The sequence below is a fragment of the Rana temporaria genome, chromosome 3 (genome assembly GCF_905171775.1).
Source record: "Rana temporaria chromosome 3, aRanTem1.1, whole genome shotgun sequence".
Taxonomy (NCBI): domain Eukaryota; kingdom Metazoa; phylum Chordata; class Amphibia; order Anura; family Ranidae; genus Rana; species Rana temporaria.
The window spans coordinates 58,810,056-58,823,146 of NC_053491.1; the positions used below are offsets into that span (position 1 = coordinate 58,810,056).

The 13,091-nt window shown below is 41.3% G+C and overlaps 1 protein-coding gene across 1 annotated transcript in view; it reads right to left on the bottom strand.

Annotated features, from left to right (window-relative positions):
• Positions 1-13,091, bottom strand: part of GALK2 (galactokinase 2) — a 221,623-nt gene that overhangs the window by 87,028 nt on the left and 121,504 nt on the right. Inside the window, exon 6 of the mRNA XM_040342627.1 lies at positions 576-674. Within this exon, the coding sequence (XP_040198561.1) occupies positions 576-674 (99 nt within the window). The remainder of the gene's footprint in view (positions 1-575; positions 675-13,091) is intronic.

The following is a 13,091-nucleotide window of genomic DNA, read 5'->3' on the forward strand; positions in this document are numbered from 1 at the left end:
CATCATCTACCCTCTACCCTCAACTGCTTCCTGCGTCATGACCTAACGTCTGTTCAGGAAGTAAGGCAGAAGTAATGGAGCAGGGTTTTTTAAACATCCATAAAGACAGTGAGGAGAGCATGGATAGAATAAATGGAACGCTGCTTTATTTAAAAAAGTAAGTACACTGATGCTATGTTAGTACATAGGGGAGCTAGAATTTAGAAAAAGAAAGTGACCTTAGCCTTTAAGGTACTTGCTGTTTGTTTTACATGAGCAGTCTGGCATGCTGCCAAGTTCCCGCTGCCAGAGAAAAGGGAAATGACCTGCCATTTCAATGCCTCTGTTGTGAAATTTAAAAATAAGCTGCTCCACAGTGCTTTTGGTTTCTTTATGAATTGTTAAAATATAAATACTTTAGTGTCCATAGTCTGGCCAAAGGTACATTTTAAACACAATACATACTAGGCAAAAGTAAGGTAAAGGGTAGTTGGCCTTTTACAAAGGTTTAAGAAGCACTAACAGTGATATGGTATAAAAGCTAATAATGCAGGTCTTGGTTAGCAGGTGCCATCTTGTTTACATAAGTTACCTACAGTTCCCTCCTCTGCCAGAAATGAGATTGACTGGTCCATTCCTCCACCTTCTGTGCCAATGTAACGTTCACATTTTGCACAGGTTTCGGCGAGCTCCACCTGTAAGTCAAATTGGCACATGGTTCACACAAAAATTAACCAATGTTGTACAATCATCAGCTACTGAATTACAGTGTCCAAACTACTATTCTCAGTGGGGTACAGTTAGCAATTACATTTAACACAGAACTGTAAAATAGGTTATGTTCCACTGGACAAATGCATTCTTTGTCATCATAAAGCACATGAACTGTGTAAGCATCTTGTCAACTTGCTACTAATAAAGAATAATGGGAACTATCATAATGTGCACAAATTATTACCCCTAGGTGCGGATACTTTAAAAAGATAATGTGAACTAAAAGTAGTGTTATTGTATATTGTGACCAATCAGAAACTTTGCCTAATCTTTCCTTTAAATTCAAAGGGACCCGCTGTTCGGCTCCTCCTTTAGAGCAATGGAGGGAGTCCGTATGGACTGCACAAAAACAATGCGCTCCTTAAAGCGGTAGTTCACCCTCACTGATTTTACCATCGAGACAGGCATTGTAGCGCGAGCTACAGTATGCCTGTCCCGATTTTTTTAACCCCGGACTCACCTTGTAATCGTACATTATAGATTTCGGCTCCCGCGGGGAATGGGCGTGCCTATGGAGAGGGAGGATGATTGACGGCCGGCCCTGGCACTCTCCCCGAAGACAGCCGGAGTAGGTCTCGGCTCTTCACGGCGCCTGCGCACAGGCTATGCGCAGTCGCCGTGAAGAGCCAAGCCTATTTCGGCTATTTCCGGAGAAGCGTGACGCACCAGAGCCGGCCGTCAATCACTTTCCGTCTGGATTGGAACGCCCATTCCCCGTGGGCAGACGGAATCGTCTAGGTCGGATTAAACAGTGAGTACGGGGATAAAAAATGTAAGACCGGCATACTGTAGCTCGCGCTACGATGCCGAATTTTATGATAGAATAAAAAAAAAAAAATTTTTTTTATTCTAGGGTGAACCCCCGCTTTAAATAGTCTCAGTGACAAAAACTCAAGTGATAATAAACAATGACAAGAAAGAACAGTGAGTAACAACTCAAATGCATTCCTAAACTATGGAGCATTAACACAGCCTTACTCACAGGAAGATGTTGTCAAGAACCACTAATATTGCTTGTTCAATACATTAGAAGAGTGAAAATAAAAGACACTTATTCCGGAACCTCCACCCACACTTTGTGGTTTCTTCCCAGTTTACATGCCAAGTGATGTGCAAGAAGCTGCTACAATTCAGCACAGAGCTTGACAAAGAAAATAATTATACTCTCCTCTGCCAAGATATATAATCGAGTATTCTGAAACCAATATGCAAACTCAATATTATTTGTCTGACAAGACATATGGTTCATTAAGCTTTTTAGGTAAAAAAAACCCAGTGGTTAACAGCAGGTTAATGTGGTTACCCCACACTGCAGAGTGCATAGACTAAGCATTCAGCTATATTTTTCTTTTGAAAGATTCCAGTTATAGAGTATCAGGTCTGTAATCCAAAAAGTCTAAAAAAAAAATCGACATAAAATATGTACATGAGATACAAACTCTCCCGTAAAAATAATACTTTTAAACAATGTTAAAACAGTTTTTTTAATTTAACAAGTTACACACCTGATCCAGGCTTTGGATCTTGTTATCCCGATTGTATTTGCCTATAAATGCTCTACACCACTATGATTCAGCATAGCCCCCCTAACATCGATATCAGGTAGGTATCCTACCAGCAGGGGTGGTTAGCCTATTTAAAAGGCAAACAGGATGTGTGATATGTGTTGGGATAATAATTTTCTATGTTTTGGCCTGATGAAGACCCTAACTCGTTCTCCCTGTGTAAGCATCTGTCCTACTGATGAGTAACAGAGACAAAAATGTAAGCACAGCAGAAGGTCATACAGTGCCATGTATGCAGAAGTTATTGGCACAGAAGGTAACAGAATATATTTACTTTTGTACACCATACTTTTACTGGTTTAGGTATGCAAGTTTGTTTTAAAGTATGCTTAAACTTGTTATTAGTATGCTGGTATAAGGCAACATGTCTTTGCAAAAGAAAGCACAATACGGTGCAAGAACATTCCTATTTGGCCACCTTGAGAGCTATCATGTACATCTAAGGACAAAGGTAAAAAGATTTCAGCACTAGAACTTCCATAACAAAACATTAATTAAAGAGACCATATCATAAAAAGTTGCCACTAACATGATTGCTTCTGTAAACATATCAGCGTTGTTTCCTTTGTTTCTGTGGACATAGGTGATACCATCAATGGCCACATTGGTTGACAACCAAATGGGCCCAGAAGCATGGTTAGGCCAGGGATGCTTTGCTCTAAATCAGGGGTGCCCAACCTTTTGAAGAGCAAGGGCCACTTAAGCAACTTGGTAACCAGTCGAGGGCCACAATGAGCGGAGTGGGCGAATGACAGGTCATGGCTACTTTATAGGTCCTCTGATCGCCTAGATGAAAGGGGGCAAACTCCTTTCTGTTTTTCGGATTGGAGGTAGGTGGGCGTGAACAGACATCTGTCTCTCTAGGGGAGTTGAGGGTCCCATTTGGTTGGGCTGATCATGTTAAAAGGGCCCAAGACTCCTTTCACACTGATGTACTGCGGTTTACCCACACCGTGGGTGCAGCGTAGTGCACCTGTATCTATCCTGCGGGTAAGCTGAACTTTGCCCTAGACTCCACCTGTGGCAAAAAATGGCGCTTTAGTGGAAGCATCGGCTTATAAGGGTCTTCTCCACAGCCGCTTACTTGCTCTACCACCAGCTTCATTCACAACACTGATTCTGTGGTATGGTGCGCCGGCAACCTGCGATCTGGGCTTACCAACCCACCATTCCAGAGCAGGAGGTCGCGGGTTAAATCAGAGGGCTCCGCCGGCCACATGTGGTCCCCGGGCCACTGGTTGGCCACCCCTGCTCTAAATAGTTTTAACAAAGAACACATCCCAGTTGTTATGTAATAACTGAAGGAAGTAAGGCCGCAGTGAGTTACATTTTTCTACTGCTCTAAAGCTGAACTCTAGTCAGCAATACATTTCAGTTTCATGTCAACCCTAGTATAGTAAGGGTTAACAGCTCATTTAGCTAGGGGTTCTTTAGTAGAATTACTCAACCTCTTTCTCAATCCCGCAGGCTTACTCCTCACCATCTGACTGGTCCCATGAAATCACTCTTCTTTGCCACCTGTCGCGCCATCTCCAACACCAACACATACAATGCAGGAACCCAGGTCCTTCAATGCATGGAAGGGCATTAAGGTCCTATCTACATACCAAGAGCAGGGCAAATCAGAGAGGATGGCTGCCACAGTAGTCAGAAATTGTGTGAATTTGGTGTCAAGCTCAATTATTTACAGTGTACCTTGTGTAATGCATATCAAAGGTACACAAGGAATTAGTAAGAGTATTGTCTAAAGCAATTTGATAAAATAGGATGAATGCGCTAAATCAACCCTTGCTATTGTACAGTACACATCAAGTGTATATATATGTGTAAACACTCAGATGTTCAAATGAAACAAAATACAAAAACAAAAAAGACCACAAACATATATAAAGTGCACTTGTGCATCAGTGCAAACACTGTGAAGTGAAAAACACCAGGTAAAAGCAGCAAGAATCGAACCATTCACAGATCCAGCATGTAGACTGACTCAATGATAGGGAGCACCTGCGATATGCTCAGCACTTCACCTCCCATCCACAGTCCAATACTGCCACTTGCTGATTCAGAAAGCCAGCTCATAGAGAGGGGAGAGAAAAAAAACAACAATAGGAAAATGCTCATAGTGTAGTATGGCCGAGAAAAAACAGAGATTGTGGACTGATTAGAGAAACCACACTCATGAATCCTCTGCACATAGACAGCCTGTAGATACAGCTCAGTGCGGCGATCTGCTGATGCGGATGTATTTCCGTCGATCGCGTCACTTAGGCTTCTCCCCCACTAGTATCGTCACTGGTCATGTGACTTAGTCAACCCTTAAGCAACCCATTACTGGTCATTTAATATTAATATTTTTTTACATATTTGCTTAAAGTGATAATAAAGGCATTTTTTTTAAATAACAAACAGGACATACTTACCTTCTCTGTGAGGTGCTTTGCACAGAGCAATCCTGATCCTCTTCTCGGGTCCCCCGCCAGTGCTCCTGGCCCCTCTCTCCTGCCAACTGCCCCCAAAACAAGCAGCTTGCAATGGAGGCACCCAAGTAGGTGTGCTCCAGAGGCGCTGCTCTGTGTCTCCATTCAAGAACAGAGCCGTGCCTCAACCCCACTCCCTCTTTTTCCTCATTGGTTCAATAGCTGTCATTGACAGCAGCAGGAGCCAATGGCTGCTGTCTCAGCCAATGAGGAGGGAGAGACCCAGCAGAGCTGAGGCTACTGTGCACAGCACTGGAGAAAGATCAGGCTCGGGTAAGTATTGCTGCACAGCGAAGGTTTTGTTATCTTCATCCATTCAATGCATGAAGATAAAAAAAAAACTTGAGATGCATTCATGTACACACCTTAAAATCTGTAGTTAACTAAGAAAAAAAAATTGTTCCCCTGCAGGTTAATGTCATAATATGCTAGTACCACATACTAGCACATTATGACAGACTTACCTGTAACAGGGATCCCTTAAGTGGTGTGCTGTTACCACTGACAGGCTTGCACCTGGGGAAAATGGGTGCAACTGCACTTGCAAAGTGCACAGGCTATACGCCTTTAGCAAATCAACTCCAAAGTGTGAATCCACCTTTAGACATAATGAAGTACCTTCACTGTACCTTCATTTGCATCCAATATATCTCAACAGAACCTGGACAGTAGGTGCTCTAACTCACTTTGCTGGACAAAACTTATGAAACAAAACATGTTATGCATAACATGGTTCCATTTAATGATAGCTGTAAGCAACAAGCTCATACTGGAAATATAAAAACACTTAACTTTAAGAGAGCAAGAATAGGGGCTGCTCTTCAAGACTTAGGGGGTTATTTACAAACGGTAAATCCACATTGCACTACAAGTGCACTTGAAAGTGAAGTCGCTGTAAATCTGAGAGGTAGATCTGAAATGAGGGGAAACTCTGCTGATTTTATCATCCAATCATGTGCAAGCTAAAATGTTGTTTTTTATTTTCCTTGCATGTCCCCCTCTGATCTAAATCGACTGCACCTTCAAGTGCACTTGCAGTGCAAAGTGGATTTGCCTTTTGTAAATAACCCCCTTAGGCCCCTTTCACATGTGTGGACCGTATGTCCGCATTTTCATCCATCCGTTTGCGGATGAAAACGGGACATACATTGGTCCCTATGTGATTGCGTGTGTCAGCGGATGAACATCCGCTGACACCCGTAATCACCCGCCTCCGCAAAGATCCGATTTTTCGGACGGAAGAAAACCCTATTTTTTCTTCCGTCTGCGGATCGGATTGGATGAACACAGACACACGGTCCGTGTACATCCGATCCCCCATAGGGGAGAGCGGAGAAAAGACAGGGCGGTCCCTGCACAGTGTACGGGGACCGCCCTGTCGGCCGCCGGCTCAGCAGGGATATACAGAGCAATCCCCGCTGAGCTTACGGACACACGGAGGCGGATCATTACTGATCTGCCCCGTGTGAAAGGGCCCTTAGACTGGGAGGGAATATTGGCATCGATGAACACAGAACAAAGATGTGAATTCTTCAAAAAGACTGTATGTGAATTGCAAAGTATATTCCCATGGAAAATAATTTTAAAAGACTAAAATTAAAACATATGTGGCTCACGGCCAAAGTTAACGAAAATATAAATAATAAGAAAAGAGTTTTTAAAAACTATAAAAATGAAGGAACACTATCATCGTTTAAATGTTACAAAGAATATAACAGAAAACTTAAAAAGGAAATCAAGGACGCAAAAATTCAAAACGAGCTACAGATTGCAAAAGATAGTAGGACAAACCCCCAAAAATTCTTCAAATATATTAATAGTAAAAAGGTCAGGTCTGAGCATGAAGGCCCTTTACAAAATAATCTAGAATGGGTGACTGGGGACAAAGAGAAAGCACATTTATTGAATACTTTCTTCATCTCTGTATATACTAAGGAGCATGGGGGCACTCATGTCCATAGTGGGAATGGTATGACACAGTCCTAAAGGATCCACAATGGCTCAAAAGACAAAAGAAAAGTGGATAAAGCACCAGGACCAGATGGCATCCACCCACGGATCCTAAAAGTATTGAGCTCTGTCTTTTCAAAGCCATTGCTTCTACTTTTTAGAGACTCTTTAATGACTGGAATAGTACCACTGGATTGGTGTAAGGCCAATGTGGTTCCTATATGAAAAAAGATACCGCGCACTTTTTTCCCCTTAAAATAAGGGGAAAATCGTGGGTGCGCGATATACGCCGGTACCCGCTTCCCGCACTGAGTTTGAACTGCGCCGCCAACATATATCGAGCGCAGTACACTGGGGTACATTCGGCCAGGCTCGGCTTCGCTCGCGGTCACGCTCTAGCCTTTATGCATGAGAAGCCGAGCGTGACCGAGTGTGCCCGAGTGTACTCGGTATATGACGGCGGCGCAGTTCAAACTGCGGGAATTCGACTCAGAGACAGCGCGGGAGGACACCACCGAGGCCGCATACGGACGCCAGACCCGCAGATGGACGCCGGACCCGCCATACTGTAAGTATTTTTTTTCTGAAATTTCCTTTCCAGGTTGAGGGTGCGCGCTATACGCGGGTGCGCGCAATACCCCGATAAATACGGTAACTATAAGGGGGCACTCTTTACAGCTAGAGAAAAAGAGATTCTTCTCCAAATATGAAAAGGTTTCTTCACAGTAAGAGCTGTGAAAATGTAGAATAGACTCCCTCAAGAGCTGGTTCTGGCCAGCTCAGTAGATTGTTTAAAAAAAGGCCTGAATTATTTCCTAAATGTACATAATATAACAGGATACTAACATTTATAGGTTAAGTTGATCCAGGGAATATCCGATAGACTCTCTGGGAATTAAGAAAGGAATTGTTTCTCCTGTTGGTGGAAATTGGATCATGCTTTGCTGGGGTTTTTTGCCTTCCTCTGGATCAACTGTGGGTATAGGATTGTGTATATGGGGTTGTATGATTTTTTCCCCCCCTTTTACTGGTTAAACCAGATGAACTTGTGTCTTTTTTTCAACCATATAACTATGTAAAACTATAACTGAATGTAAAACACACAGTTATGTATTAACTTTGAGAAATATCTATAAAAGTATTTTTTAAGAGGCACTTGCAAAGTGCACCGTCTATATGCCTTTAGCAAATCAACTCCAAAGTGTGAATCCAAGGCTCCTGCAAAAAAAAAAAAAAAAATTTTTGTGGCTGCTTAACATTAGGGCACTTACCTGTCCAGGAATCGGCCGCTGCCATCTCCGCTAAGGGAAACTGGTAGTGAAGCTGGTTCCCTACTGCGTGAAGCACCCTGCGCTCTCTGATTGGGCTGGCGGGGGGGGGGCAAACTTAACTTCTGGCCGAGTTTTCTGTGGCGAAACAGATGGAGTTTGCTGATCAAAGCACAGAGCAGAGAAACAAACCCATTAGTATTTCTATGGCCCGTTCTATATCCAATGATAAGCCAGGGCAGTAACATGAAGCAGGGCGCCCTGTGAGTAGTACTATATCTTTTCAATTGTGATATACAGTATCTCACAATAGTGAGTACACCCCTCACATTTTTGTAAATATTTTATTATATCTTTTCATGAGACAACACTGAAGAAATGACACTTTGGTACAATGTAAAGTAGTGAGTGTACAGCTTGTATAACAGTGTAAATCTACTGTCCCTCAAAATAACTCAACACACAGCCATTAATGTCTAAACCGCTGGCAACAAAAGGGAGTACACCCCTAAGTGAAAATGTCCAAATTTGGCCCAATTAGCCATTTTTCCTCCCCGGTGTCATGTGACTCGTTAGCTCGTAAATTTGGTGTTATCACTCTCATACTGGTCACTGGAAGTTCAACATGGCACATCATGGCGAAGAAAAAAAGAACTGTGCTCTACATAAAGATGGCCTAGGCTATAAGAAGATTGCCAAGACCCTGAAACTGAGCTGCAGCATGGTGGCCAAGACTATACAGCGGTTTAATGGGACAGGTTCAACTCAGAACAGGCCTCGCCATGGTCGACCAAAAAAGTTGAGTGCGCGTTCTCAGCATCTAATCCAGAGGTTGGGAAATAGATGTAGGAGTGCATCCGCACACTGAATCAAATTGGCTGTTTATGGGTGTATACAGAGTTTGCTGTTCCATATTTTTGTTACACATGTCTTAAATTAAAGAAGACATTTTTATGTATTTAATAAAACTTTGGTATTTTTTATACATCACTGTGTCAGATATTATTCCATTATGAGGTTTCAGCATTTATAAAGTCCCATTACTCTATTCTTTGTGGTCACACAAAATATTGACACTTTGGGTCCAATTTGGACATTTTCACTTATGGGTGTACTCACCTTTATTGTCAGCGGTTTAGACAATAATGAGGGGACAGCAAATTTACACAGTTATACAAGCTGTACATTCACTACTTTACATTGTAGCAAAGTGTCATTTCTTCAGTGTTGTCACATGAAAAGCTATAATAAAATATTTAGAAAAATGTGAGGGGTGTACTCACTTTTGGGAGATACTGTATATGCAGTATATCCAGCTTCCTGGTGTTTCAATAAATGTTTGTTGTAATTTAATTTTAAAGTGAAGAAACCAGGTTGCAACACATTACATCTATAATAAATGTCTGAACAGTGTTGAGGGTATAAATAACATTTAACAATTGCATTCCGAGAGAAAAAGCAGGATTTTTTTTTTTTCTGTTTGAGGATTTTTTTTTTTTCTGTTTGAATATTTTATTGTGTTTTCATAAGGCATAACAAAAGTCATTACAATAGTACAGTTCATATTTCTACAATACAATGAAAAGAATAAATTACAAAAAATAAAAACAAGCAATTATACTTCTCTCGTTAAGTATATAGAACCGAATGTAAGGAGTATTCCTTAGTGTAACATTTCAATTATTATTACAATTTAGTGATGTAATTCTAGCTATTAATATTAACAATCATATATAATCAAGATAGGAGAATATAAAAAGTAATATTTAATTATAGTGAAAATAGAAGAAGATAAGGTTTGCTCGATATAGCGGGTCAAATAACCTAAAATATTTAGGAGAAATGAGAAAACTTTTCCAGGGCCAAGTTCCTGCTAATTGGCTTGGCATTATCTGGAGATTAAGTTACTGTATTTATCGGTGTATAACGCGCGCTTTTTTCCCCTGAATATAGGGGGAAAATCACAGTGCCGCTGAATTACAGGGCCACGATCTACTGTGTACGCTCCCTCACTCACAGCCACAGGAGGCGTGGCCGTGAGTGACGAAGCGCCCGGTACACAGAAGATCGCGGCGTGGCTGTGAGTGACGGAGCACCCGGTGCACAGAAGATTGCGGCGTAGCTGTGAGTGACGGAGCGCCCGGTGCACAGAAGGCTGACACTGGCGAGGCTGCAAGGTCAGTGTTTCCGGAGCAGTGTAGCTTGTGAAGAAGGCATTTTCCTCATCCCCTGAATTGTGAGAAATAATTAAAGAAAATGTATTTATGTTTTAGAACTGCCTTCAGAATCATGGAATAGCTGAATCATGCCACAGAGTCAGGAAAATAACAAAGGGGGTTCCTAGCACACTATAGATGGTATATATGGACTTTATTATACATACAGTAGATACTTCAAGCTGTTCCTCCAGGAAAATAATACTAAAGCATGTTGTTACATATATCAGAGACAGTTCAAAGTTCTTTATTTAAAAAAAAAAAAATTCCTTAAACTTCCCTCTTAAAATTGGGGTGCGCGTTATACGCCAGCACACGTTATACGCCGACGCGCGTTATACGCCGATAAATACGGTATATTCGCAACTATTCCAGATGACCCTTGTTTTGATTGGTTAAACTTGTAAGAAAATAAAGTAAAACTAAAACTAGTTTTAGGTAAGGATTTTCTTTTTCTTCTAGAAATCTTGTAGGTAGAATCAGTATCTCTAGCAAATCTATCACAGACCAAAAACAAGTCAAACTCTCTTGTTTACCATAACATTAAGGGTAGGAGCATAAAAACGGATTTTGGATTACAACATCCATAATACCTTTTGTATATATGCTGTGGAAATATACAAATATGTGGTGTAATTGGGAATATAAATAAGTGAACATTAAGAACACTTTCATGTGCTAAGATGCATGTATTCTCCTGAGTCATAGGTAATCAGTCATGTATATGGCAGAAGAAAAAAAGCGCACATGTGCAGCTCAGGAAGAACCTTTGATCGCAACAGATATTTACAACAAATAAGAGTTAAAAAAAAAAAATCATAGAAATTTTGCCAATGAGCAGTAAATACAATTTTCCATATATAAAAAAAACATGGAAAAAACAGCTCACGTCTGGATTATAGATGTTACAGACCAATATATTTCTAAAATTACTGACAAGCATATGTAAAATAATAACATACACTGTAACTGTATTTATTAGCGAATTCCACAAAGAATTCTTTGAGGGGCAGGCCAGTGAGGTAATTTTACTAAGCATGCATATGATTACAGGTCCTGTTTTGATTTAAAGCAAAAAATTACTTTAAAATTAGAGCGGACCCCGCTTTTAGAGCCAAAGGGCGATCCCTTAGAAAACATTTTTTTATAACTGTATAAATTAGATTTGGACACAGTAAGGAATGATTAGAACTCTTGTTGAGTTTTTACTGCTATCTGGGGCTCCGATTTCCGAGATTTCCCCTCATTTATTGTCATGATTATATAATATATGGTATTACTGTGCTCTGATTACATCAAAAAACTCCTGAAAGCCACATTTGCAGAGTTTTCTGCATTCTTAAAATACATCCTCAGTTAGGTTGCCTTTTTTCTAATTAGGGTTTAAAAACCTGATTCGAACAAGCAAGAAAGCTTTTTTTTGGTAAAGAACAGGAAAAATTATAACCTCATATATACAGTGTCATCAGCATTATAGATCATGGAAAAATGGAAAAAAGAAACTGCGCTAACATAATAAAGGTTTTGGGATGGCCTGAAGCTCTAATAGGTAAGCAGCAACTAACCTGATAACATAACAGTGAAAAGAAGTGAGAAAAATATATATAGTTGCGCTAGTGTCAGAACCACCTTTGCGGGGAAGGTGACTCAATCACCCCCACCCCAAACGTGGAAATAAATTAAATGAGCATAAACCGTGAACTTATTATAAATGATTAAAGTGCACAAATAATACCAAATTAAAATCATAAATTGAATGATAAACAAATCATAAAGCATAAGCTAATGACATCGGTTAAGTGACAGTAAACTTTTAGGTAGGGTTGTCCAGATACCGATACCAGTATCGGTATCGGGACCGATACCGAGTATTTGCGGGAGTACTCGTACTCGCGCAAATACCCCCGATACCTAAATAGAATACTTCCAACCCCCTCCCCCCCCCCCGGCCGCTCCTGCCGCATCGTGCCGCCGCATCGAGGGACATGGCTAGAGGGACATGGCTAGAGGGACATGGCTAGAGGGACATGGCTAGAGGGACATGGCTAGAGGGACATTGCTGCATATGTGAGGGACATTGCTGCATATGTGAGGGACATTGCTGCATATGTGAGGGACATTGCTGCATATGTGAGGGACATTGCTGCATATGTGAGGGACATTGCTGCATATGTGAGGGACATTGCTAGAGGGACATGGCTGCATATGTGAGGGACATGGCTGCATATTAGAGGGACATGGCTGCATATGTGAGGGACATTGCTAGAGGGACATGGCTGCATATGTGAGGGACATGGCTGCATATTAGAGGGACATGGCTGCATATGTGAGGGACATGGCTAGAGGGACATTGCTGCATATGTGAGGGACATGGCTAGAGGGACATTGCTGCATATGTGAGGGACATGGCTAGAGGGACATGGCTGCATATGTGAGGGACATGGCTAGAGGGACATGGCTGCATATGTGGGGGACATGGCTGCATATGGGGGGGACATGGCTGCATTTGGGGACACATTTAAAAAAAGTATCGGTATTCGGTATCGGCGACTACTTGAAAAAAAGTATCGGTACTTGTACTCGGTCCTAAAAAAGTGGTATCGGGACAACCCTACTTTTAGGGATATTAAAAAATGCACAAGGTGAAGTCCAAAAGAACAACCAAAATTGCATATAGAAATTGTATATATATATAAACATAAAAGTCCATAAAACTGCTGTGAATAAACACCCAGTGATGTTCCAAGATATCAGCTATGCTTTCTTCCTGGGATCAACCGCTTCAAGTGAATTCCACCACTATAATGCAAAACTGCTTACCAGAGCCAATGGTCCTGTGTAATTAGGACCTAGACCAGCATG